The sequence below is a fragment of the Lygodium microphyllum genome, chromosome 5 (assembly GCF_053477565.2).
Source record: "Lygodium microphyllum isolate KBCC chromosome 5, Lygodium_microphyllum_v1.1.10, whole genome shotgun sequence".
NCBI lineage: Eukaryota > Viridiplantae > Streptophyta > Polypodiopsida > Schizaeales > Lygodiaceae > Lygodium > Lygodium microphyllum.
The window spans coordinates 98,381,646-98,408,208 of NC_141139.1; the positions used below are offsets into that span (position 1 = coordinate 98,381,646).

General features: G+C 40.0%; 1 protein-coding gene across 1 annotated transcript; it reads left to right on the forward strand.

The window, feature by feature from the left end:
* Positions 1-10,424: 10,424 nt before the first annotated feature.
* Positions 10,425-11,742, forward strand: LOC148036181 (uncharacterized). Its single transcript, XM_087679093.1, has 2 exons — positions 10,425-10,615; positions 10,873-11,742. Exons 1-2 carry the CDS (start codon positions 10,513-10,515, stop codon positions 11,076-11,078), a joined length of 309 nt encoding a protein of 102 aa, XP_087535219.1. The 5' UTR covers positions 10,425-10,512; the 3' UTR covers positions 11,079-11,742.
* The last annotated feature ends 14,821 nt before the right edge of the window (positions 11,743-26,563 follow it).

Genomic DNA, 26,563 nt, shown 5'->3' on the forward strand with positions numbered 1-26,563 from the left:
TGAGGAAGGGAGTGTCATGGTTCGTAGGCCGCAGGACTACGATGGGTGGAAAAAGTTACATTTTACAGTTCTTGATCGAATTAATGGAGGAAAAACAAGATTGGCCAAAGCTAAGGTTTGGATAAATATTAACAAATTGGCTCCCTTACTTCGTAAGATGGTGTTTAACAATGAAGATAAGTAAGAATTTATCAATGATGTGCATAGCTTCTACGAAAACATGGTGGAAGCATGGGGCAAAAGCTCTATCACACATTATATGGTGCGTACTAAGTAAATATTTTAAAATTGTATGAATTGTATAAACTATTGAGCATAGTTTTACTCATGTGTGATATGTGTCTTTGTAGCATATCCTTAAGGCACATGGGCCATGCTTTGCAGAAAAGGGAAGCATCAGAATTTAGCCCACACAAGGGATGAAAAATTCACATTGGATAGTGTGTGGCGTATACCAAAGAAAAACTGATCATGGTGGAGGGGTGAATGGTAGTAATCCAATGATCCAATTACTATCTTGGTGGTATAGGATTATAGTAGCAGATGAAGCTAAACTCTCGCAAAAAAGAGCAAATGAAAGTGCTGATGAATCAGCTGTAGACATTATGGAATCACGTCGTGTCACTAAAAGAGTGCATAATGAAGCATCAAGTGTCAAAGAAAACCATGCCAAGTGGCTAGAAACAAGACTTCAACAAGGCAACAAATGGGTTCGAAGAGAGCTAAGATAGTAAGATGAACAATGTGAGTCAGTGTGAATGGAATTCATAGTTTAAGAGAGAAAGAGAGTGTACATCTATGTGAATGAGTCTCAGAGTTTAGGGTTATATAAAAGAGGGTTTCACACATGTGTAGGAAATATGGATAGGTCTAAGGTAGTTGCAAATAAGCTTCTGTTCAAAGCCCCATATTATGTTTAACCCCTTGGAGCATCTACTAGCTCAGATGCACCCCTTCTCAACAACCTAATCCACCTTCCTCAAGCCACCCTCACAAGGATCCTCCTCAGCATCCCCACAAAAAATGCAAGTGGAAGCCAGGTATAGTGGCCTTGAGAGAGATTAGAAGGTATCAACACTCTTTTGATCTCATCATTCTGAAGGCGAGCTTCTCAAGACTTGTTTGGGAGATTGTGCAAGACCTCTACCGCACAGAAAGTAGAAGGTGGTTTTTGGCACAAGGCCAGGAAAGACCTGATCGCTTCACAAAAGAATGTCTTCATGCTCTATAGTGTGCTGCAGAGGCCTTTTTAGTTGACTTGATGGCTGATACTCAACGTTGTGCAATACATGCGAAGCGCATCACTGTAACTCCCAAGGACTTCCAACTTGTAAGAAATCCTCAAGCAGTGAAGGATGCATTCGTTCCAATCGAATGAACACTGTTTGTAATGTTATGTTTTTTGGCATAGTGTTATCCTCGTGCATTGGACATATGACTATGTCCAAGTGCAAAACTATTGTATGCGCCCTTAAAATATGAATTAAAATTTTACACTTTTCCTTCACTCTCAACTTTGACTGTGCATCTTTGCTGTATTTTTAATTCTTACTTACATTTTTTGTTAGCACTCTCAATTTCAATAGGAATAACATGCAAGAATTTGCCATTTCTTGTTGTAGACTTTACTCCTAATGCCTCTGTATAGTCTATGTGATGCGAAGTTTCTAAGGGCCAGTAGTCATGATGTTGATTTCTCAATTATCAATCCATCCATAATTTTGGTGTGGGATAATTTTTAAAATACTAAACTATATTGGAATGCGACGAAACTTTGCACACGCACTCGTTAGGTAGCCAAGAGCCCTAACTATTATTTTTTTTGAAAAAAAAGTGCATGTAGACCCCTAGTCCGAAGTCTGGTGTTTGGAGCCACTTTTGTATTTTTTTAATTATTATTTTTTAAAAAAAGTGATTGCAGACCTTTGTCTGAAATCTGGTGTCTGGAGCCACTTTTTTGGTAGGAAAGTGGCTCCAAATGCAAGACTTCGGACTAGGGGTCTGCAGGCACTTTTTTTCAAAAAACAAAATTGGGCTCTTGGCCACTTAACGAGTGCGCGTATGAAGTTTCATCGCATTCCGATAAAAAATTATGGATTTACGATCACACGATGGACAGTGCGTATGAAGTTGCATTAACCCGATTTTAGGATGTAAATGGGTTAAAAGTTCATTCTTCTTCTCATTTTCACATCTTGAATTCTTTGCTTTCTCCATTTTCACATCCCCAACATGTGTCTCTTCTTCGTCTTGCCCTCCTTGAGCTTGCATGGCACGCACCAAGTAAGCATGTCGTCGTTTTGGCCCCGAGAAGACATAACGCCAAGGCCCGCCACCTGGAGCACAAGGTGGAGCCTCCTCTAGTGTAGCAATAGGTGCTCCGCATAGAGCACAAGGACCACCACAAAAGAAGAGGAGATGCAAATCGGGCATTGTCGCCCTTTGAGAGACAAGGAGAATCCAACGCGAAAACGAGCTTTTTATCCCGAAAAGTTCTTTTCATAAGGTTGTTCAAGAAGTCATATAAGACTTGGAGCTGAAAGGGATGGGAAGGTTTTGGGCACGAGTATGGGATGACCCACCAGTAGGAAGGTGGACTATTGCAGCTATGCAGGTCCTACAAACAGCTATAGAGGGGTTTGTCATCGACTTGTTCGATGATACATAGCTTGCGGCCATCCATGCAAAGCATGTCACAATCACAGATTAAGACATGAACTTTATCATTCGGCTTCGACACGGCAAGGGGACTTTGCCATAGTTTACTAGATTAATGATGCAAGGTTTGTAACGAGTGTTATAGTGCCATAACATCTTGGAAGGCCAAATAATTTTTTATACTCTGTCACATTGGAATATTTATTTATATATACATAATATCTCATGCAATGTGTACTGAATTCAAATAATTGAGTAAAGTTGTTTTGTTTTGTTTCTTGAAACGCATGACTTTTAATTTTTGTTTAACGTACGAACGCATCAAAAGTAGTAATACATATGGATACAAGTTACCTTATTGCTTATGCACAATCGCAAGTGCAGTACTACGCATTGAATTATATTAATATATGCGGATGCGTCACCACACATTATCGTCACACTTACACAATCGCAAGTGCAGTACTATGCATTGAATTATGTTAACATATGTGAATGTGTCATTCACGTACCACACATTATCGTCACACTTATACGAACCACACATTTATTTAATAAATATTTATTTGTAGGGACAAAGTAAAGTATCTTATATTCATCAAGAAAAATGCATGTGATGCTTATTAGTGATGGTAGATACAAAAAGCTGATAGCCAACAAGAACTCTCAATTTATACTTGGCTTTTTCGTCGGTGGAGAGGAGGGGCCAGCTTCTGATGAAAATATAAGTTTCTTCTTTGCTTCAAAAATGATGCACTCCACCTTCAGCTCTTTCTCCAAGAGAAGTGGATCTGACACTAGAGCGAGGCCGCCTAATGTAGCAAGCACACACATTGCTCCACCATGTGTTTGGTCAAACAAGTAAAGAAGCTTTGACCGCTTGATTAGTACCACCTTCTCCAAGCTAGATGTCACAGGTATCACTCGAAAAGGTCCAAACTTGGTCTAAGCTTGAATTTTCATGATTATTTATTGCCCTCCTGGTGAGCACTTCTTACGAAAGACCACCAAATTTGCAACAAGGTTACCAATATACTCCTTCAGAGCTGAATTCTTCCCTCAATCCCCATGTCGAGCTCCTCCTTGCCTTGATGCAAACTCATCTATATACAGTATGTCCTGAATGACAAAGTCAATGAAACGATATATTTAGCGACTAACCTAGAGTTATCAGAAAGTGATGAAACTGGACGGTAGAGTGCGTTGGGTCCCCAGGAGTCCACATGTGAAATCTTAGTAAAAAATGATGCCTGCAGCTACCCTGTCCAAAGTCTGGCATCTTGGAACACTTTCTAGGTGCCAAACTTTGGACAGGGCAACAGCAGGCATCATTTTTTGCCAAGATTTTACCGGTGGACTCCGAGGGTCCCAATGCACCCTACTGTCAAGTTTCATTGCATAGAAATATATGGTATCATCTTGTATCTTCATTTCCTCATGTGTCAAAGAGGCACCTCTTGGGGCAGAGGGATCTACAAACTCCTTGGTAGGAAGTTGGGGCCTTGGTCCGAACAAATCATGCTGTAGCGCTTCAAACTTAGCATTTGGCACAAGGTAATTTTCTTCAACCGAGGTAATATGCTCCTGTGCTGCTATGATCGCACTCACAGTATCTAAACTTGTGCCATTATATTTTTCAATCTCTACCATTGTTGGATGCACATCCATGTAATCATAATCGATTAGGTCTTCCATTGAATCCTTGACTAGGATAGAAAATAACTCTTCTTCCTTCATTTCTAAGTATTGCAGTACATCTAATAGAAGCAAGTATTGTATACCATCTACTTCAATGGGTGTCAAGGAGGCAAGGTTGGGTTTGTCGACTTGTGGGCTGTTCTAAAGAATATGGCACCATGAGAGCCAACCCTTGCTCTGCCACCACTCGATGTTCCTCTTCAACATTTATGAGCTCTTCAATCGATTCTTCTCCCATCTATGTGATAGAGACAATCTATGGAGTTGTATCTTCATCGATCGTGTATGATTTTGCATAAATATCATAATTTTTAAATATTGCAAGTTTGTAAGTGACAATATTCCATTGGCCAAACAAATCCAAAAATTTATAGGTGTTGGATATTACAACTTGTGGTGTTGGGATTTCTAGGGAGACTCTACAATTTCTAAAATATGTGGAGCCATATTCTTTCCGCTGGTAACAGTATCCTCAGCTCGGCTTCGAATTTTCCTACCATCTAGTTTAAAGTAGAAGCTAACAGGTGGATTCTGCATTAACATTGTAATTTCCTGGCGCATTATACTCAAAGGCCAATCATCCTCCATTTGCAACACTTGGGGCTCGCGGCCCTCACAAATGACAGTAACATCCACAGCTGCACTTTCACACATGTCTTGATCAAGGCACAACCATTTACCCTTGAGCATCCTCCATATATGATTAATAGTCAACTAAGAGAGAAATTTTTTACCTGAAAGCCATGTCCCTTGTTGTGACTCAATACTCCACTATGTCAGGACTATGAGTTATTGTTGATGTCCAAGTTTTGCCTAGAATACTTGTTACATAATCCTTTCATGTATTTTTTATGACATACATGCTTGTGGTACGTCTCAAACCCTTACATTCCTTGTGTGCAAAAATTGCAATCAGTATCAATAAGCTTAGATGTACATTCTTTGAGCCGATGCTTGGCTTCATAGAATTAATATGTCTATTGAAATTTTTGTGCTACACATATGCAAAATGTCGCTACTACACAATGGCCATTCTATGCTATTGAGATTCGATATGTGCATAGACTCAAGGGTTCTATATTCTTGACTCCCCTTGGGCCATATGTACTTGGAGTCATAGAAAAAAACAAGGGCGTCCTCTACGAGCTACTTAGTTGTATGCCCCTCAAAGAGCAATCTATCAATTTCGAGGTGGTAATACTTAAAACAACCAATGAAACTCTCAACATTTTGCCACTCATAGCAATCCAAAGGGTATACTTCTGTAAATACGAGACAAGTTGTTACATAGGTATCATGGAATTTCTCATTCTCAATGAGTTGCAAATACTTATTGTTTACAATGTTTCGTTGAAGGGGCACAGTGAGCGCAATATGTATTTGTTTTTGCATGAATACATGTTGTATAAATGCCTCTATTACAAGGTGAGAATCAACATTCCTTTGTCTGAGAGCTAAAATTTTACCCTTCCAGTGCTTTGATACATCTACAATTGCAAATGCTTTCACCCTAAAAGCTCCCTTCATACTTGGACGCATATGTACCCAAGATGAGCAATGATATGTATCAGTGATCCAATTCCCTTCTTCATCTTTTCTGTTATGTACTTCTATCGAGAGAATACTTGTTCTTCTCTCACGCATTATAACATACACATTAGATGTAAAGAAGTATGTATTAACCCCTAAATAATAAGCATTTTAAGTCTGTCCAGTAATCAACGGTATGCCATACAAATCAACATGGCATTAAGAGATGTTTATACTTTTGTAAACATACATAAACATCGATATCTAAACGCATGTGGATATAAACATCAACACAAAGTATAGATTTAATTTTAAGGCATCACTTTAATCATACCATTTACATAAAATATAATGAAAAGAATAGCACAAGAATACTCTAGAGAATTTTGTCAAAATAAATTTTATTATAATGAAGAGGAGTCTGATTTGACCCAATACATTGTATGAAATGTGGGTATTATAGAGTAGTTGTTACAAGGATAGTAGCCACATGGGCATGCAAATCTTAATAGGCACATACGATTGATACCTGAGATATTCTAAGACTCAACACATTGTGTGTTATATGGATGATATGATACAAGAGTTTCATGGATCATTGCCAATTGGCATGGAGATCCAAATGGACACATAGGACCAACAAAACATAGGATTTTTGAACCATCCACTTCCAGCAGATCCATATCATCCAACACAAAGGAATCACTCACCACATCAAAATAGTTGATCGAGAATTATATGCTTCACCTAAACCTTGTACAATACCTACATGTACAAAAAAAACCTGCATGAATCCCTTTTAACAAAAAATACTTGCATGAATCTCTTTTAGCAAAAAATATCTAGATAACTGCATGAAGATATTAGCAAAAACAAAAACAAACAAAGAGAGAGAGATTAACATCTTTGCCTCTTGCTCCAAATAAACCCTGCAAGAAAACAATAATTAGAACCAACATCAAATTCTATTGAAAACACTGTATAAAATAGAAACAACACATAGAGAGAGGGGGGAAAGAAAGGAGAGAGAGATGAGCACCTCTGTCTCCTGTCTGAAACAACCTCTGCAATAAAACAACAACAGTAAGAAACGACATCAAACCCTATTGGAAAAACAACAAACAAGAGAAAATGCAAAGAGAGATGGACACCTGTGTTTTGCCCAAAATCTGGAGTTGCGTGGAGAAGAAAGTGCAGAGGTAAGCAGAACACTCAAAACCCTAATTACTCTCAACAGGGAGCTTTAATGGAGACGAAATTTTACGAGTATAGAGAAGAGAGGGAAAGTGGTACATTGCTCAAATTTTGGGTCAAATTGATTTTGTGAGAGGAAAATAAAATTGAAAATTCTCCAAAAAAGGGGAAAAATACGAGGTGAGAGAAACTCAAATTGTGTACTATTCATTCTCCCTTTTTTTAATCCCCCACTACCCCCTTTTTTAATAGAAAACCCAAGATTTGGAGAGAGAAGATTCACCCTCCATGGATGTCAACATCTAGCCTTCCTAATGGACAATCCAAAAGGCCCACACCTTAAAGTATATTATTTTTAATGGCCCATTTGTGAGTTCATTTTTTTCCTGATGAAAGCTAAGTAGAAGGGCCACATCCTAGGTGATAGTTGGATCCATGGGCTCCAAAAAAAATTTGGAAATCCCTTTGATACCCAAGATGAGGGTTTGATGAATTATCTATATGGAGCCTCTATGATTTTTGAAGATCCTCCATGAACACCTTCACAATCGACACATCATGTCTTGTCTAAATGTTCCATGATGGTAGGATGAAATTCTTGCCCGAATCCTTGAATATAAATAAGTTGAGAGAGTGGAAGCCCCTTACCATCTTAAATGTGTCTTATAAATTCATTGCAAAGGCTTGGGTGTGAAGAATTAAATTCATCTTACCTAAAGGATTACACATGTTAGAGTACAACTTCATTCATGGGGGGAAGATTCAAGATGTGGTCCTCAACCCATGGTTTTGATGGATCATGCATTACATAGCAGGCATTAGTTTGTGCTATTAAATATGAACCTAGACGGAATGTATAACTACCTTTGTTAGGATATTTTGGAAGAGGTATTGAAGAAAATGGGCTTTGGAAGTCAGTTCTATAGGATGGTTATGGTGCTTTTCTTTAATGCTTTGACTAGAGTTGGTGACTAGAGTTAAGGTGAATGGATATGTATCCCACCCCTTCCTACTAAAGAGATTAGTCAAGTAGGGATGTCCTTAATGTCCACTTTTATTTCATATCATGGTAGAGCTCCTAGTAAGGATAATCTGATGGAAGATCCAACATGGAACCTTTAGAGGTCTACAACTACTAGATGGAAGCCAAATTTACACTCAACTCTTTGTTATTGAAGCTAATAGAAGATAAGAAGGAGAATGCCAAAGCCCTATTGCAAGTATATGGCTAGTTTTTGCAAGTACCTCACTCTTTTGTTAGCATCATGAAATAGAAATTGTAATATATTGGGCATAGGCTTCAAGCTAATCAAGATAGGCCAAGTCTAGATATTTTGATGTGTCCCTAGGCCTTGAGATCACAATCAAGCAAAAAGTGCAATGGTTGGGAGAGAAGCCTAAAGCCAAAATAAAAAAACTTGTTGGAATCCCTTATAAGCTTGCAAGGAAGGATGGCTGTACCAACCTCACTAACTATGTTTTTGGGTGTTGTTGCTCTTTTCTACAAATGATACAACTTGAAAGGAAGATAGTAAATTTTATTAAGTAGTTGGGAGAAATCAAAAGGTGGCATTCAATAGAAAATTTTATTTGGTAGTTGGGCGAAATCAAAATGTTGCATTCAATATGGAACCTCATCATGCCACCCAAAACCAATAGGGGCATGGTTTTTAGAACTATTGGAAAGTAAGGCATCATGACTAACATTTAAGTTGACACTAGAGTTTATGCTTAGGTTAGTGTAGCATGAACCTTGTATGATACTTTCTAAAGCTACCTTTGTGCAATCATCTATGAAGAATTGGAGCTGACCAAGGTTGATGTGGATGGACAACATCCTAGCTATGGGACTAGGGAGAATTGCTATTAGCCAAGGAAGTGAGAAGGAAAATTGGTCTAATGTAGAAAGAAGGGAGTGGCTAAGTGAAGTCCTTAGGGAGGCTAAAGGTTGGTCGACTACCAAGATAGTAAATCAAGAGAATGTGTGGAGGTCTTTCATTGAGTGAAGTCCTTCTTTGAAAGGCTAAAGGTTGGTTACCTACCAAGATAGTAGGTTAAGAAATGTTGGGAGACCTTTCATTAATAACAATAGTAAGCCATCATGCAAGATGAAAAAAGGGGCTTACTTCACTTGACCCAATAATGAAAATTTCCTAAAGATGCTATTGGCTTGGGAAAATAGATACACAAGTGACCAAGTTGAAAAGTAAGAGCAAGAGTATGGAAAGCAATCCCTACTCTAGAATTCAACTTCATGCTATGGAGGATCGCAATGAAGAAAATCGTGAGCAAGGACTAACTACAAGCAATAGCAAACTTGTCCCCATTTTGTGTTCTTTGTTGGCATGGAAGGGAGATCTCTATTCCAAACCTCTTGGAATTACGCTAAATCTAGGAAGATTTGGATGAAAGTGAAAGAATTGTTCAACATGGCAAGTTTCAATGCCCATCTTAAGATTAATATGCTCTTTTTGGTAACCAAGCAAATGAAGAAGAAGAAGCCCTAAAGCTTTGGAATATCTCAAGGGCAAAAGCGGACAAATTGGATGTAGACCAACTACTAGCTAAATGTTAAGATGAAAATTTAGCTATTTTGAAGACTACATGTGATAAAGTGCAAGCTTGTAAAGAGGCATGTCGGCTACATTCTAGAATTTGAAACTTTTACAATGGCAATGCCCACCCAACCAAGTTGATGTAAATATACGTCGATGAATATAATGTTCATAATTTTTTTAAAAAAATCAATATTTAAGTTATGTATCTATGCATCATCAACTTGAGAAGAAAAGTCTTCAAAGTTTTGAATGTGACTAGTGTAGTTTTTGAAATCCAAATTTTTAAAACATGCGAAACCTCAAGGCTTTTTTAAAAAAGTTTAAAGAACTTGATGCCAAAAATTCAAGTGTGAATTATGGTAGCGTCTCACAATTTGGTGAGAAGGTTTGGAAAAAGGAATCCATTGACTTAGTTGAACTTCTGTGAAAATGTCCTAATGCCTTAACAAAGATCTTTGACCTTTCAATATTCTGACTAGCGTGGCAAATGCCCTTGATGAGAATTGGGTGTAAGAAATTGGGGAAGTCGAATGGTCCTACAATACGTCTCTTTGATTTGATTACGATCGAGCAAGTTAAATATTGTTTTGTACACCTACATGATTACATCCATGACACAGATGAGTCTGTTGACCAGATAGAACAGACCAGCAAGACCTCCACGCGGCTTGATCTTACTGGGCCACGTTTCTAGTATGGCGGCTGGAATCCACGGCTTCTGGACCAGGTGGCCTTCCTCTATTTATCATGGGTAATCCAAGCAGGCAAGGTACTCGGCCTCTCTCTCTCTCTCTCTCTCTCTCTCTCTCTCTCTCTCATATTCATTCGTATAGTATCAGCAGCGCCAGTCATCTTCGACATATATCGTATCGCTATGGCTGCACTTAAACCTCGTCTACAGAGCCCAGGCGTCGTTGGCCTGCAAGCCCTACTGCTGATCCTTCTTATTGCCTCCATATTTGTTTCCGATCATCCAGGTGACTATCACACAATCAAGTGTCAACGTCGTTAATTTTTTCTGATGACGTCGAATTTCTGGCCGAATGGATCGTTTAATTAAATCATTGTCGATTGTACTGCGACCTTGGAATGCTGAGATGATTGATTAATTGATGCGATGAAACACACGCGATAATTAGGTTAACACAAGCGTGTAGATGATGCGTAGTGGTTAATGGATGGATGATACAATTATGTGGTTGATGAAATGATCATGATCAATATAATTATGCAGGCGCAAAGGCGCAGACCATAGGCCCGGCACCGCCGTGCTCGGGATTGATATGCCTGGCCAATGTGGATTACGTGACCTGCAGTTCGAGCCCAGGCCAGAGGCTGCCGGCCTTCTGCAACTGCTGCTACCTCCAGAACTCCTACCCCGACCAGACAGGCTGCGCTCTCCACCTCTCCGACGGCACCGTCCAGCAATGTGACTTCTGATCTGATCATAGAGGAGATGATTACTGCATAAGCTGTGAATAACTCACGAGATGGTTCCTTTTGTCATCTTGTTGTCCGCTCAGTTGTGCACCGTAATTTCTTAATTATCAGCTATGGCTTTGCCCTATATATCTTTCAGTGCCTGAGGTTTTGTGTCGCCTGAATTGCACCTGCACGTTCAAATGAAGGGTGGATTGTTGTGATGAGTGTCTTTCTAGTCTCAGATATATATGAGTATAATTCGTATTGCACGTTTGATTAATCCCAACGACGCTCAAATGGAGGATGAATTGGTTTGATGAGAGCCTTTGTAGTTTGGGATCTCTATTTTGAGCAGCGAGCGTATCCACCAGCTCGAATTTTGGACGTTCTAACTCAAACTTTTCAAAGTCCAAAATTTCACACCTTCTTCTCAACCTTGCTATGATGCAGTCATCCTTGCTGTAAACGTCCTATCTTGTGCCCAGATCTAAAGCATTGGCAAGCACATTCACACTTTGCTCTCACAAGAGCTTGACCTTGAAACCACTATTGCCATAAGAAAATTGAGTTTTTTTGTCTTAATAAGGATATAGGTCAAGACATTTATCACTCTGCTTCTCTATAAGAGTCGCTTACGTGTCTTTCTTACCTTTAAAGCATAATCCATGTATCTTCCTTTTGCCTTCCGTTGAGAGTTCTTCTTAATCTTGAAAGAGTTGTGCAACAAGCTCTTGAACTTGTCGTTGAGATCTATGTAGTGGAAACCAAAAATTACAACGTATCGTGTTATCTTGTCAAGTCCTATGTAAGCTAAGTCTTGTAAATGATAAAGAGTTAGATTTCTCTTATGAGCGGTTGTTAAGAGAGGAGTTGAGTTATAGGCCAGGTGCCTAGAGTATGTCTATTGTGTATTGAGGTGCTTGCAAGACCTGACAAGGCATGCATACTTTGGTGATTTCTTGTGCTTTTCCATCTTCTTCACAAGTTCTAGCTCTCTAGTACTAACCATGACTGCTTCACAAGACCTCACGTCTTTTGGCTATCGAGCTTGCAATGCTTCGACATCTTTGGTGAACTTGACATGAAGGCTAGGGTGAAGAGTCAAGTATGGATGTAGATGTGCAAATACTTTTTGGGCAAGATATAGAGCATGTCATGAAAGATCTTCAACAACTACATGGGCTTAAGTACATAAATGATGCAATTGGGATGCAACTTTTGGTTTTGATGCTCATCGAAGCTTATAAGTCCCTAATGACAGTGGATGATTCTAGAGATGAATAAATGTTTTGTATGCAAATGATACAATAAGTGCTGGATGTCTGTGTACATATGAGTGAGATTGGATATGTAACTTATGCCACTAATGAATTTTGGAAGCAATTTGGGGATTTATGTAGGAGGCTTATTGGCATACATAAGGATCAATAGCAACAATGGGAGAAACAAAAAGAGAAAGAACAAAGGAGGTTGGAAGAGGAAGAAGCAAGAAGAGAAACAAAAGAGGCATATTGGATGTGAAAAGAGGAAGAACTAAGGTGTAATAGTCCACATTAAAAAAAAGAATTGGATTTATGGAAATTTTTTTATTCCCCCCTTATCCCTCCAGCCGACTGACGAGCTAGAGGGGGAGGGGAATAGAAGGAGCTATTAAGCTCCTTGGTGGAGCCTTATGGAGGGAGGGGAACCATGCATGATGACACGCCGGGAGGAAAGATCCCCCTCCCCTCCACCATTTAAACGGGGGGGGGGGGGGGGGGGCTGCTGGAGAAATGGAAGGCTGAGCCGTGAGAGAAGAGGCCAAAGGAGACAACCCTGCCATGAGGAGAGTGCCGCCATAACACCGAGCTGAGGGAGGAGGACGAAAGGCTGCTGCCGCCTACATCCTGAGGCTGCCACTGCCATCGCCAACCAGTCCACAAAGAGCCCTTAGGGATTCCATCGTCCTTCACATGCCACGTGCATTCAGAAGCTTCCAAGAAGCTTCTTGGAAGCTTCTAAGGGGGGATCTTTAAGCCCCCTTTCCCCCCAAAAAAAAAGGTTTTACCCCAAAAAGGGCCTTTCTTCCCCCACGTTTTAAATTTCCCTTAGGCCCCTTTTTCCCCCCCCTTGGTTTTAATTCCCCCCTAAACCCCCTTTGTTTCCCCCCCCCCCGGTTTTAAACCCCCCTAGGATTTTTTCCCCTTAAAGCCCCTCCCTTAGAATTTGGAAACCTAGCCCCCCGGTTTTTAAATCCCCTTAGACCTTTTTCACCCCCTTATAACCCTTTTAACCTTTCTTCAACCCCCCCCCCCCCCCCCCCTCATAACTCTCATTTTCCCACAACTCCCTAAGTTTTTTTTCCTAATCCCCCGTATCCCCATTATTATTTTCCCCCCGAACCTAAAAATCCAAACCATCATCATGGCCTCAGATGGTATACGTAAGGGGAAAATAGCCATGAGATAAAAAATAGGGAGGGAAAGTAGAGGGAGTGAAAAGAAGAAGTGAAGGAGGAAGAGTGGGAAAAAGACAAAAGAAAGGGAAGGAAGGAGAAGACAGTGGAATTCCAGAAGAAAGAGGAAAAGGCTATCTCACGTTCGAACTACGATGCCGCCGAAGAAAGTCCAAGGCATAGCTGCGGGAGGGTCATCCCCCGGTATCCATGTGGATATCTCACCTCAAAGCCATGTTTTTCTTTTTGGCGTTAATTCGGTTTTAAGTCGATCATGCAAAGAAAAATTGTTAAGGATAGGATATATTTGTTCGAGTTATTTGTAACGAAGGAGTTTAGCTTATGAATGACAATGTATACAACTTAGCTTTCTTCAAATTGCATCAAGCATTATAAAATTACAAGCAAGATTAACCATTTACTATAGTAATATATTCCTAAGGTGTAGAAATTATATCTTGCACCATTAGTCTTATTCCTTTCGCAATAAATCATGGTAGATGGCTAAATTCATGAAAGGTTTCTTTCGATGCTCAAATTACTAGGGAGTTATCTTTGCTAGTTGCACATCTTAGCAAGGAAATTGTTGTTATTTGGCATGAGTTCATCTTTAAAGAAAACGGAAGTTAAATGTTAGGAATTAACAATTATAAAAATTAGATATACAAACTCATTTGGAAAGAAAATGTAATGGGGAATTGCTGGATGACACTCTATTAATACTTTTCGCTTGCTATTTGAGGACTTGGGAACTAATAAAGTGTGTATACACCAATTTCACAGCTGGGCCTTTTTGTCCCAAGGAGTATTGTCGCTCTTTGTATCACCTTGGCATTAGGCTATATGCCAAATTAAAATGTATTGATTGGGAGAGTAAATTGTCACAAGGATAGTAAAACTGTGACAAGACGATTAATATTACCTTCCAAAAGATAACTGAACCAATCTAAACATAGAAACATTCATACCCTAAACACTTGACTACTTTCCTTACCGTAGGGACAATAAATTCATAAAGATAAGAAACTAGGGTTTGTCCCTAAGGTTCTTAAAAGAAGAAACCCTAGACCTGACATACGTCAGCTTAAAGAATCTAAACAGATTATTCCATCGCAGGACTTGCGCAACATGTATGAAATCATTTAGTCTTGTGATTGATTCACAAGGGAAAAGGGTAAAAAAACCCTCATCAAGGACGGTAGATCCCTACGCAAGTTATCTTGCAAAAAGATGTATTTTTGGATATCCTTCTAAATAAAGAGAGTTGTAAACCAGAAACTAGCATATCTAAGGCACTTTAGGGATTAACCAAATTGGGTATGCCCTACACCGGAATGTAAGAGATCTTGCCAAGTTACAAGACACCTTGGGAACGAGTGCTGATACACTCAAAACGGAAAGAACACTTCCTTAGCAGTTTGCCAAACAACTCGGTTGATTAACGGAAATGTTTGTGCTTGCTAGAGATTTTAGAGCTCTGTTTGAAATATAAATTACAAATTAAATGAGTACCTATACTTCAGGTTAAAGGCCTGAAGGGAGAGGCAGCTTCAGTTACCCCCGAGTGCCTGCTTGACCCTAACCAAGGGGGTTGTTGACCGCGCCAGGAACGTGGACCGAACCCGCCGCGAGAGGTCTCTCTGTTGAGTTCTACTTGGAGCAGGAGGACGCTTGGGTGCCAGGGGGGACTCTGGCCGTAAATCCCTTGCCTTCCGGGTCCTGCACAAGAGGCTAACGTGACTCGGGATTGGATCTCAAGGCCCGCATACTAGTTGACGGGCGGAAGCTTGGAATAGTGATCCCTGGAGATTACTGGATAGCCTTCGCGCAGATTATGGACAAGCCTATGGGCGGAACTCCTTGTATTTCAAAGATAAAATGAAGAAATGTTAAAAGAACTTGCTTGATGTTGTTTTTCTATGTCACGTGATAAGATTACGTGAAGGAACGAGTGCTTAATAGGGTTAATTAAAGAAGCTGATTGTTATATGTCAAATTAATGTATTAGATAATTACATAACTAAAACAAACCGAGGAAAGTGCGGAGGATGGGCCATGGGCCCGTCCTACGGTTGGGTGGTCCCGGTTAGCCGGGAACTTTTCTCAAAAATCTCGAAGAACAGCGGAATGATCATCATCATCAAAAAGAATAACGAGAACGATGACCTAGAGTTACGTCTTACCCAATTTACGTTGTTTTAGGGGAACGGAATGGGACTATGCCTTATGGCAGAGAGGTTGAGCTTTGCATCCCTCTCGTTTCCCATTCTCCTTGAACCAAGTGCAGCGTGAATCCACTTCGGACCTGGCGTTTCTGCGTAAAGTAGTTCGCTCGGGTCTAAGGCTAGTTGCTATTAGCTAATGACCCATTAGGAAAACCCTAATTCCGGTCGATCCTAAGTGGGAACGGCCAGGATACTTTTGCTACGTGGCAGACGCGGGAAGAACTAGATCGCAAAACCCGTAACATTCCATGGGAGTGCCGGGCGGAGTTTTTCTAGATATCCTTTCCGATGGACTGCTAAAACGTGTCTTGGATGATACAATTGGTCACGTTACATAAGGATGCAGATGCAACCCACGGATGATGAACTTATAGAAAAAGCATAGGATTTTGGCTAAGTTTTACTATTTACTACCAAATCTGAGAGGAGCCCTGCTATGGATGCTTCTAATGAGCCTTCTAAGGATTTGAGCACTTATGTAGTGACTACATATGCTGAAAATATTGAGGTTGTGATTAGCACTATAGAGAATGATTATGTTGTGATTAGTGATGCTTTGAGCTGCCATACTCATGATGTCTCTTCTATGAGTATGGATGCTTTGAGTCACCACATAGATGATTTTTTGACAAATTATGGAATGGAACACACACACACACACACACACACAGATTTTTTTTTAGTACTTATGAAGAAGCCTATGAGGCTTTGTACTACTAGATGCAATAGAGACTATTGATGTGTTGACAAGTCATATCATGGATGCCTTGGAAGAGCCTGAAGTCATCCATTGCATATGCTAATTTTTTTAGTGCATATGAAGAGGCGTATGAAGCTCATGTGTTACTTGATGCAGGGAGTGAGAGGGAGATTAGTGACTTTTTGAATGGACATGATTTATAGGACATGGTTGCAGCCTATGAGACAAGTCATGAGCCAGAGACTATGTAGGTAGAGAATGATGGATGTGATGCTACACACATTGAGCCTATTTCATATGGTTTGTCCAATGCTGTGACATGACATGTATAGATGTTGTAGGATGTGGCATGCTTTGATGTTTTTAGTTAAAGGCAGAGTTTGTTGGATGTCAGTTCGACTCAAAATATATTTGATATGGAGCACAAGTGTCAACATGAGTAGATTCCCATGCAATGTATTTTGAAAGACCAAGCCTCTTGCTATGTCTATGTTGATGGATGTATTTTAAGCATGTATATGGAGATTCCATAGCCTCTAATATATGATGCGATTGAAATGGCGGATGAACTAGGAGTGGGTGCTTGGTGTAGTGTTAGAGTTGTGTGGATGAATGTGATTTTGATCTATGATCCAAGGGGGTGCCTACTTATGTTAATGATGAGCAAGGAGATGACTTTTTGGGTGTTAATTGACTTGGATGGGTGCACAGGTGGCACATTCGGAGGATGTGCTGATTCAGAGGGGCTGGATATCATATGGTCAAACGTCCACCATAGGAAACCTCCAAGTGCTGCATATTTTGTGACAACTTTAGGATGATAAAGAAAATACAATAATGACATTAGAAGAAAGGATTGACCTATCACATTCAATTACATCGAGTTTTATATGGGAATAAATCTTGGAGATGCTACTTAAAAGTAGTCTACTATGAATTTAGGGGTAAGTAAAGACCATGTGACATGCTTATAGGGTAGTGGATAGAGAGCAAAATGCAAGCATAATTTGTGTGCAAATTAATAGAGGAGAAAATCATGCATGATTACATAAGGAGAAGCTTTTGCTTCTTACCACCTTTGGCTACTTTTGCAAGGAAAGAAAGCATTTCTTGAGGAGAAAGTAGGGAAGTTATGATTAAAAAAGAAATCTTCTTGGATTTCATCACACATAAAAATTTCGTACTGCATGTTTTATGGACAGTCACCATCATCAATCATCATGACTACTTGGATGCCCTCCAACCAAGAGAAGACCATTTACATGGCTCTGATGATGTAGCACCGTATTTGTAGCTCCATGTCACTAATACTTTGAAATCAATGAGCTCATAACTATGGGAACCTTTGACTCCTAATGATGTGACCTACTCATTCAACATAATAATAACCAAAGTTCATAGGGTGGTCTATAAAGATTGCAAGGATTGTTGTGACAATGATATGTCAAGGGTGTAACCCTTGGAGAGGGAACCTATGGTGTCATCTACAAATCATAGAGTAGTTCCGATGAAGATTCACCTTGGGATAAGGTGAACCTCATTTATGTATCAATGGCACTAGTCCAAACTAGAGTTCCTCTTTAGGGCTACTAGCCAACATGATTGCATGGAAAGGAGAGACCATCTTAAGAGAAGGAGGTTGAGAGCAGTTTGAATTCTGTAGCATAAATAGAGCTAACTCTCAATGACGAGAGCAACATTAGAATATTCATTTTCCATAATAATAGCAAGTGCCATCCTGGAGGGGTTTCCATTCTTGGAGTAGCAATTGAAGCCAACATGTGTGAAGCCTTGATAGTTCAGGTCATAGTTGTTTTGCTACTATTGGTGAAAGCTTAAGGGATCGAGTAGCTATATTCTTTGTTGTGGAGAGGCAGAGCTTATTATGAGAAGATTGGCTTACAGAAACCATGCTAAAAGTGGTAAGAGAAACTTCAAACGAACCACCTATGCCACAAAGAGTCATCTAACTTCCTCTGGGAAGTTACTATATGTATATCCTCTACATCACATGTGTTCAAGGCCTATTTATAAATATCCTTATCTATAAAAATTTTATCAATAAAATATAACCCTTTTCTATTCAATTTGTAAATAATCTGTTTATATTACACCCTTTTGTATATAATAAATGTATAAAAATGGTATTTAAAATTACCTTATTTTGAACCCACTGACCATAGGGACATTTAGAGATGGGAGTAATAAATCAAGAGTAAGACATGGAAAAGAAGAACTTTAATGTTTCAATTCTCAAGAGAATTCCCAAGTTTAGTCACAAGAGAGTTTTTTACTTTATGCATGAAACGAGGGGTTAATTGAAGTACATTTAGTATTGATGAAGAAGAAACTTCCAAGTAATAAGGATTTGTAGGACGAGGAAGACCCTTCTTTATAGACAAATTTGATTCTTTTTGCATGCCATCACAACATTCCTTCAAAGCAACTTCTTCAGTGATACGTTGTTGCCACTTTGAAATACATCTTGAGATGAAGATAATAGTCTTCAATCAAATTTTCTAGTCATGATTGATTATTGGGAACTCAAACATTTTGTGGAATCATTTTAAGGCTGGCCCATTGGTCCACTTTGAAGGGTGGAATCATTCGTTCCTTCAACACTCTTTAGCATGACCCTTGAAATCGAAGGGAAGAAAGGTAGGATAATCAGATTGTGAAGAAGATTAATAATAATTCACGATGTACATTCAGCGATAATTCAGAGTGATAGAAATAAATTTCTGCGTCATCTCGTCCTCCGTCACTTCATAGCCTTCTCGTTGCAGTCTTCACCGACTTGCTACAACTCTGAACTCTACATCGATTTCTTTTCCTCTCAGCTACGTCATTTGAGAGAGCTTCTTTGTCTCATCCCATTCTCCTTCATTCTCAATTTCACCTTCTTCACACGTTGACATAGCACCGTTTGAGTTGCCATTTCCTTCACCTTTTTGTCCTTCGAATTTACTACAGCTTTGGCTTCTAAGTTCTCCTTCAACTTCCTTCGATGTTGTTTTGTTTAGGCTTTGTCTCCGTCGTGGACTCAGCAGCTTCGATCACTTCGCAGCTTCGTCCGCTTCATCTTCAACTCCATGGTTCCCTTCTTCATTGCAGTAGGCTGGTTTCTTTCGACGGCAAGGCCATAGCAATGCTCCTTGTCTTCGTCCTCGAATAGAGATGGCCTCCTGTCTTTTGCATCTCCTTCTGTTACTTAACACTCGTCGGGTTGTTGACACAGTGCTTTCTTGTCAACCGTGGAGGGAGGAGGCTTTGCCATCTTCATCACGCCTTCAGCTTCGTTGTTGTGGTTGCAGCCTTCTCTACTTCTTCGTTCCTTATTTTCGACTTATGGTTTCGTTTGCAGGCTTCTGCACTATCACCTCCCACGTTGACGTTATCAGCTAATTGTCATCGTTGTTACCAATATTGTCGTCGTCCGAACTTCTCCACAAATCTTGGATATGCGAGGGCTTCACATGATCCGCGTCCTCCTCACCATCAGCTTCTTCTTTCGCTTCCCTTTGACTCGACACCCTGCATAGCCTTTGTGGGGCTTAGCCAACGACCTCCTTCTGCTTTCATCCTCGCGCTCGGCTTCCCCTTTCCGTCTTTGACATGATGATCAGCAGGTCTTCAGTCGAGCACCATTGATGGATTCTAGCCCCCTCCTCTTCCTTCCGCATTGTTTTCCTTTTTAAACCAATTACACCCTTCTTAATAGCGCTTCCTTCACACTCCCTCATTAAAAAGTTTGTAGCTTTTCTTACGAAAAAGCTTGAGGAAAGCAACGTAATATGACGTCAATGTTGACTCCTTGTAATATGTATACTCTGTCTTTAACTACATGTCGGTTCTTTCCCCTTAGATCTCTATCTTGCCAGCATCGCTTTATGTGGAAAAGCTTTAAAAAAACTTTGGTTAGGCAAATAACAACCATATTGACTAACCACAATGTCTCTTACAAGGATATTCTCTTTAGTATTCCAAACAAGGTCACCTCTTGTGTTGAAATTGGGAGTATATATGTGCTATTAGAATCAAAGCCTATTCAATGGCATTTCCCTTTGTTTTTCTTTCTTTTGTTTTTCGACTATCGCAATTCAGTATCCTCAATGCTATCTTCGAAAAATAACAGAATCTTACAAGAGAAAAGTTGTTTAAAAAAATGGAAGAACTTTGTGTGACCTTATTTTGTAATGAATACTAAATCTATCCTTAAAACTTTGCAAGAGCCCTATCATTAGCATCATCAATGCAAGAAAAATCCATATCTTCATACCTCGCTCGTGAAAGTATATAAGCTACTGGGTTGTCTTTACCTACTATGTGCCTAAACTCAGGATTCATGGATTTTATGTATCCAATCCACCTAAGCATGGCAATATCTAGAGCAGAATAACTCATGATCATACCTAGAAGAGGCAAACAATCAGTCTCAACCACCACAGCAGCTCCAATGAAATACTCTCTGTCATTATTGAGAGCCGTGACAACTCCCAAGAGCTCTCTCTTAATTTGTGGATAGTACCTTCGTTGTCGCTCGTTTAGGACTTTCGCCCCAAACCGAATAGCATACCTATTCCCAACTGCATCATCATGGCCAACAACCCATCCAATGCCAATAGGACTAGTATCAACAGTAAGCACAATAGGTCTTTCACACTCATAATCTGCCTTTCGAAGAATTGAAGTGACTTTCAATAATTTCTTCAGTTTTTGCATGGCTTTAGTATATTTCATCTCCCAAGAAAAACGTTGCCCTTTTCTGAAGAGCTAATAAAGATCATTTGCAATATGAGCAAAGTGAGCAATCCAAATAAGATAAAACACACAAGCTCCAAGAAACCTGCGAACCTCTGAAGTAGAGGAACAATTTTTCACAATCTTTTCTATGGCATTAACCTTTGCACAGGAGAAGGCTTCCTACCATAATATCCACACATATGACCAACAATCGAAACTTCCATGGCACCAATAATAGACTTCAACCCTGACAAGGTTAAATTCACTTCTTCCAGTCTACAAAGAATCTTCTCAACATCTCTAATATGTGAAGTCACAAAGAATCTTCATCCATGATCATCTAAAGAATCATCTTTACCTTCTTCCAAAAAACCCTTGATAGGTAAGTCATCAATGAAAGGCATAGTAAGCTCAGGAATAAAATCTTGTAGAACCTTGTTCATCCCATTCATTATATGAGCAACTGAACTAGTAGCTCCTTGTGGAAGTGTACACATTTAGACAAGGCCTAGAGGTGTCTTCATCGTAAGCAAATCTCTTCTTTCAAGGGCAAGCTGGAACTGATCATATTTGGAATGGAGATCACCAAGTGAACAGATAGCACAACTAGCAAAGGCCTCATCAAACTCATCCACAATAGGTCCTACACCAACTTTTTGAATAGTGACCTTATTTACTGGCTATAGACCTTGTATGAATCTGAGTGTCCCATTCTTTTTAGGAACTGTGAACCACCTATTGAAATATGGAGCTGAAGATGGCTCTAGAATTCCCATCTTGATCCGCTCATTTAAGAGCTCTACCAGTTTGGGCAAGTGAGCCCTCGGCACAAGAATAGGTCGTAGATTCCAAGGGACATGCGGAATGGTAAAAATAACCATATGCATCACAACCATAGATCAACGCATCCAATCTCATGCAGAAAGAAAGAAAAATCTTTTTCATGTCTACATGGCATCTCTTCAAAACATCTTACTTTTTCAGGAAGTAGAAAATCTTTGGTCCCAATCTTCATCTCTTTTAATATCTCAGTTGAAAACTTATATCCAATACCTGTAGGATCTCTCAAAGGAGGTTGCATACCACACTACAACAGAAACGAGGCATAGACGTGCATGTTAGACGCGCAAAGTCGGGCGCATCTATCACAGCATCTATAAGCGCGTGTAACTGTGCATGTAAATAGACGTGAAATTTATGTCTATATATCCGCGCAAATAGACGTGCTTATACACGCAAAAATAGATGCACACGTCAAAATTCAAATCATACTTAAATCATTTCTTTTCAAACTACGCCTTTCCTTTCCTACTTTTTTGCGGTTCTGAAGCTTGAGTTTAGCCGACATGCAGTCTCTTCATACCTCACCTAGTCTCTTCATGCCTCACCTCCTCATGACTCACCTCTTCTTTCATTTCAAACACACAAGAAGGGAAAAAGAAAAGCCAAGGAGAGGAAGAAAGAGAGAACAAGAGAGAGGAGAACAAGAAGAAGCAGCAAGCAAGTAAGCAAACATCAAGGGAGGGTAACTTACCAAGGAGAGGAAGAAGGAGAAGCAAGAAGCGCCACCACCTGCCACACCAAACACCCAAGGTGAGTCTCTCTCTCTCTCTCTCTCTCTCTCTCTCTCCTTGTTTCTCTCTTCCTCTCTCTGCTCTGTCTGTGTATTTAGGATTTGTGATTCCATTATGTATTGCATTTTGTAAATCAATAATGGTGGCCGTCTGCTAAAATCAGCCGATCGAGCGCATCTGATAGCGCGTCTACATCTCAGTGTAGACGCAAATATAGAAGCGAAAAATGTTTATCTGGAGGCGGGTCTTTGAGCACGTGTGCGAGCGCATGTGCTCTGCAGTGTACATACGAGGATACATGCGCTGACATACATCCACAGAGACGTAGGTATACACGCGCACAAAGATGCACGTATAGACGGTGTATGTAATATGTTTTATCTACACAGGGTAATATGATTTTTCTTGTGTAGATGTGGAATCCTGGATCCTCCAGCACCCCATTCAACAAGGAGCAATTCATGGGGGAGATAACCAATTATCTTGGTCGCCCTCCCACTGTAGATGAGGTTTTCAGTGTGATATCTGGGACACCTATCACATCTTTGCCTACACAGGGATTAGTTGAGGTACATGGATCGACCGAAGCACGTACATCTGTAGAGGCACGTGTATCGAGTGAGGTAGAGGGTAGTGCACGTCGAGGGAGGAGGGAGAGTGGTGCGGGAGGACCAGGAGGTCGAGGGCTTTGTGGGGGTTGCCTAGGTGGTGGCTCTCGATCACCCTCACTGGAAAATGAGAGAGGTGAGCCTCCACAAATGTACTACTCTATCACTGATGTTGGTGGTATCTTGCATGACTTTGAGGGGAGGGAAGTGATAGCCTACTTGAGGAGTGTCATGCATGCCACATACAAAGATTGCAGGATTCCCTTCAAGCACCAAAAAAATGGTTTGTGGTAAGAGGTGCTGCGGGCAGTACATAAAAGGTATCCTAATCTCGAGAATTCACGATTCTCAGATGATTGGAGACAGTCAAAGGTGAGAGACGCAAGAGGTCTCACCTTACGATGTGCGCCAAGGAGTCATTGCGGAGACAAGAGCAGGGGCGCCCTGGATATGGCCAACCACCCAATTGCCACCGCAAGGAGTGGAAAGAGGCCAAGAAGAGAGCAACAAAGAAAATGACAAGTTGCCAGCATGCAGAGGCGCGACATATCCAGATGGCAACCATGGGATCGTCGCATTATGGATCGGGTGTCAGGGAGTCATGGGAGGCTGAGTTTGTAAGTACTATTTGATTTCTTTTTTAAAATTAAATTTTGTAATTTATTTCACTTCATTATGTAGTGTGTTTTAATACGTTGTATATTCAAATTGTTTTGTAGTTCCATATCGTTGGTAGGATGCCTACTTCTAGAGAGGTAGGCTACCATCGAGGTCATAACCGGGCATCCACTTGGCAGCATTTCTACGAGGAGAGCCTCATCACGGAGGAGCAATATAATCACGCCATGAGGATTCCACCACCAGAAGAGGTATGTTTTATTTTTTACATGAAAAGTATAGATAACTCTAATTTATTGTTTGTAATAGTATTTATATACCTTAATCCTTTGTGTAGGCGAACCCTGATGTAGTTGAGGATAGCAAAGGGGGGACTAGTAGTAGCGGTGGCGGCAACGGTAGCAGCACAGGCAGCGGTGGTGGTAGCGATGATGATACCTCTTCTGAGGAGATATAGAGGAGCCCCATGCATGCATTCCTCCCCTTGGCTTGTAATTTTCATTTTTGATATGTATTACTTTCAGCTAGTGCTTGCAACCATGACATCACAAGCACTAGAACTCATAATGTAAAAACGTTTCATCTATATATATGAAATTTCGTGTGCTACATACATTGTTTTGTTTTCAGTATCCAATCTTTGAAATAATCTTTCTCTATTTTCCCTAAGCATACAATTTGATGTTGATGGGGGGAAAAAAACCAGAGAGCATGTGGCTTGCAAAGCCACATGCTCTCTGGTTTTTTTTTCATACCTCTGTTTTGCATGTCTATCAGCGCGTCTAAATTGCACGATAAATGCGCGTCTATTCTCGTCAAAAACTTTCAGAGTAAACGCGGTTTTAGACGCGTAGATACACACATGTATAGACGCACAATGTGAATATATCCACTTTTTTATAAATATGATTATATATTTACGTAGCTCGTTTATAGGCGCGTCTAAGTGTGCGTGTAACTCTAATCATAAGCGCGCTTTTAGACGCGATTTTGTAGACGCGAAAATAGACGCGTTAATAAATGCACTCGATATTTTTTTTCACAATTCAAATATTGTGTCTACAAGCGTGTCTATGGAGCCTTTTTGTTGTAGTGCCAGATCTTCTAATCATCTCATCACTATCCAAAGGTAGCAGTCCTAAAACATGTCAAATCTTCTTGTCAATTGTCTTATATTTTTTTTGAACTCTGGCTTCATTGCTACAACCTGCAGATTTCACCTCATGATGAGAAAACCCTGGAAAGCACAAATTTTGATGTGTACAGACAGTAACACCCAAATCTTTTTGCTGAAATATGTCAGCAAGGAATACTTTTTGCTGAGAATCCTTAGCACCCAAATTATTTTGAAGCATAAAATCAGCAATCTCACAATTCATTGCTAGAGAATGAACCTGTAAGACATATGACATCTCTTGATTGTTAACATTTAACAAAACCAAAAGTTCTTCCATGGTATCTGAGCATGAAAGGCCATCATAAAGACCATCTATCCAGTCTTCTTCTTGCAAGACACATACAATCATTAATTCTTTTTCTTTTCTTTTTACATACTGCCTAGCAGCTCTAGGCATATCAGAAATATGCTGAAAACATAAACTACTTTCAGTGGATACACCATAAACACATGAGGAAAAACTGCCACTGCCAGGAGGCGAGAGCTTTCCCTGACTTGTACCACCATCGTCTCGCAAGACAATGGTACCTAGCAAAAATCAAGCTCTCCTGCAAGAAGAGGGGAATCCCTCAAGGAATCTTTATTCTGCTGATGATTGATACAAACAATCATGAACTAAACATCTCTCTTCCCATCCTTCCTTCAGATTCGTGCATAGGTAGATCCATCATCCAAAACTTTAGCCTCCATCCGAGACTCAACAATAAATTGCTGCCCCAAAATAATAGGATAAGAACAAGAGTTTTGTACAAAGAAATAATAGGACTCACCCACATCTCCAATGGAAATCTTGAGATTTGTGCAAGCAGCATATAAATCCCCTTTGCAGTGTTGTTGGCCACACGCATGCACCAACCATGATCAGCATCAAGTGGCCATCAACCAATATCATATAAACCTCACACAATTACATTAATCTCGGAACCATGATCCAAGAGTGCAACCCAAGGAGTTTTAATCTCACCAAGCTTGACGATAGTTTCTATAGTCGCACGAGCCCAGTGACTTCTAGAAATATGGCTTCAAGGCATCAATCTAGGTGCATCTTTGTTCTCATCATATTGCACGGGCTGAAGTAAAGGATGAAGAGACTTCTTGGAATACATACATAGAGATCCTTCTATAGATTCCTTGTTGATCTCTTCTTCAGAATCAACCTCCTCAATTTGTAATCCATAGAGAATAGCCTCGACAACAGCTTAAGCCTCTAGATGGATAATATCTTGCAATGGTTCTTCAATAATTTGGCACTTTCTTTTCATGATAACATCATGGAACTCTCTCTTGGCAATTCCCAAAACTTCTTTGCATGTAAATTCAATCTTACAATTAAGAATTCAATATTCAAGTACATTTTTCAAATCTGTGGAAGACTCAATGTCGAATAGTAGTTTGAACCCAGGTTCCTTTTCTAATTTCATCTC

Coding starts and splice junctions, on each gene's coding strand:
- LOC148036181 (XM_087679093.1), top strand. CDS start 10,513: ATGGCTGCACTTAAACCTCGTCTACAGAGCCCAGGCGTCGTTGGCCTG. Junction 10,616..10,872: donor ATTTGTTTCCGATCATCCAG/GTGACTATCACA, acceptor ATAATTATGCAG/GCGCAAAGGCGCAGACCATA.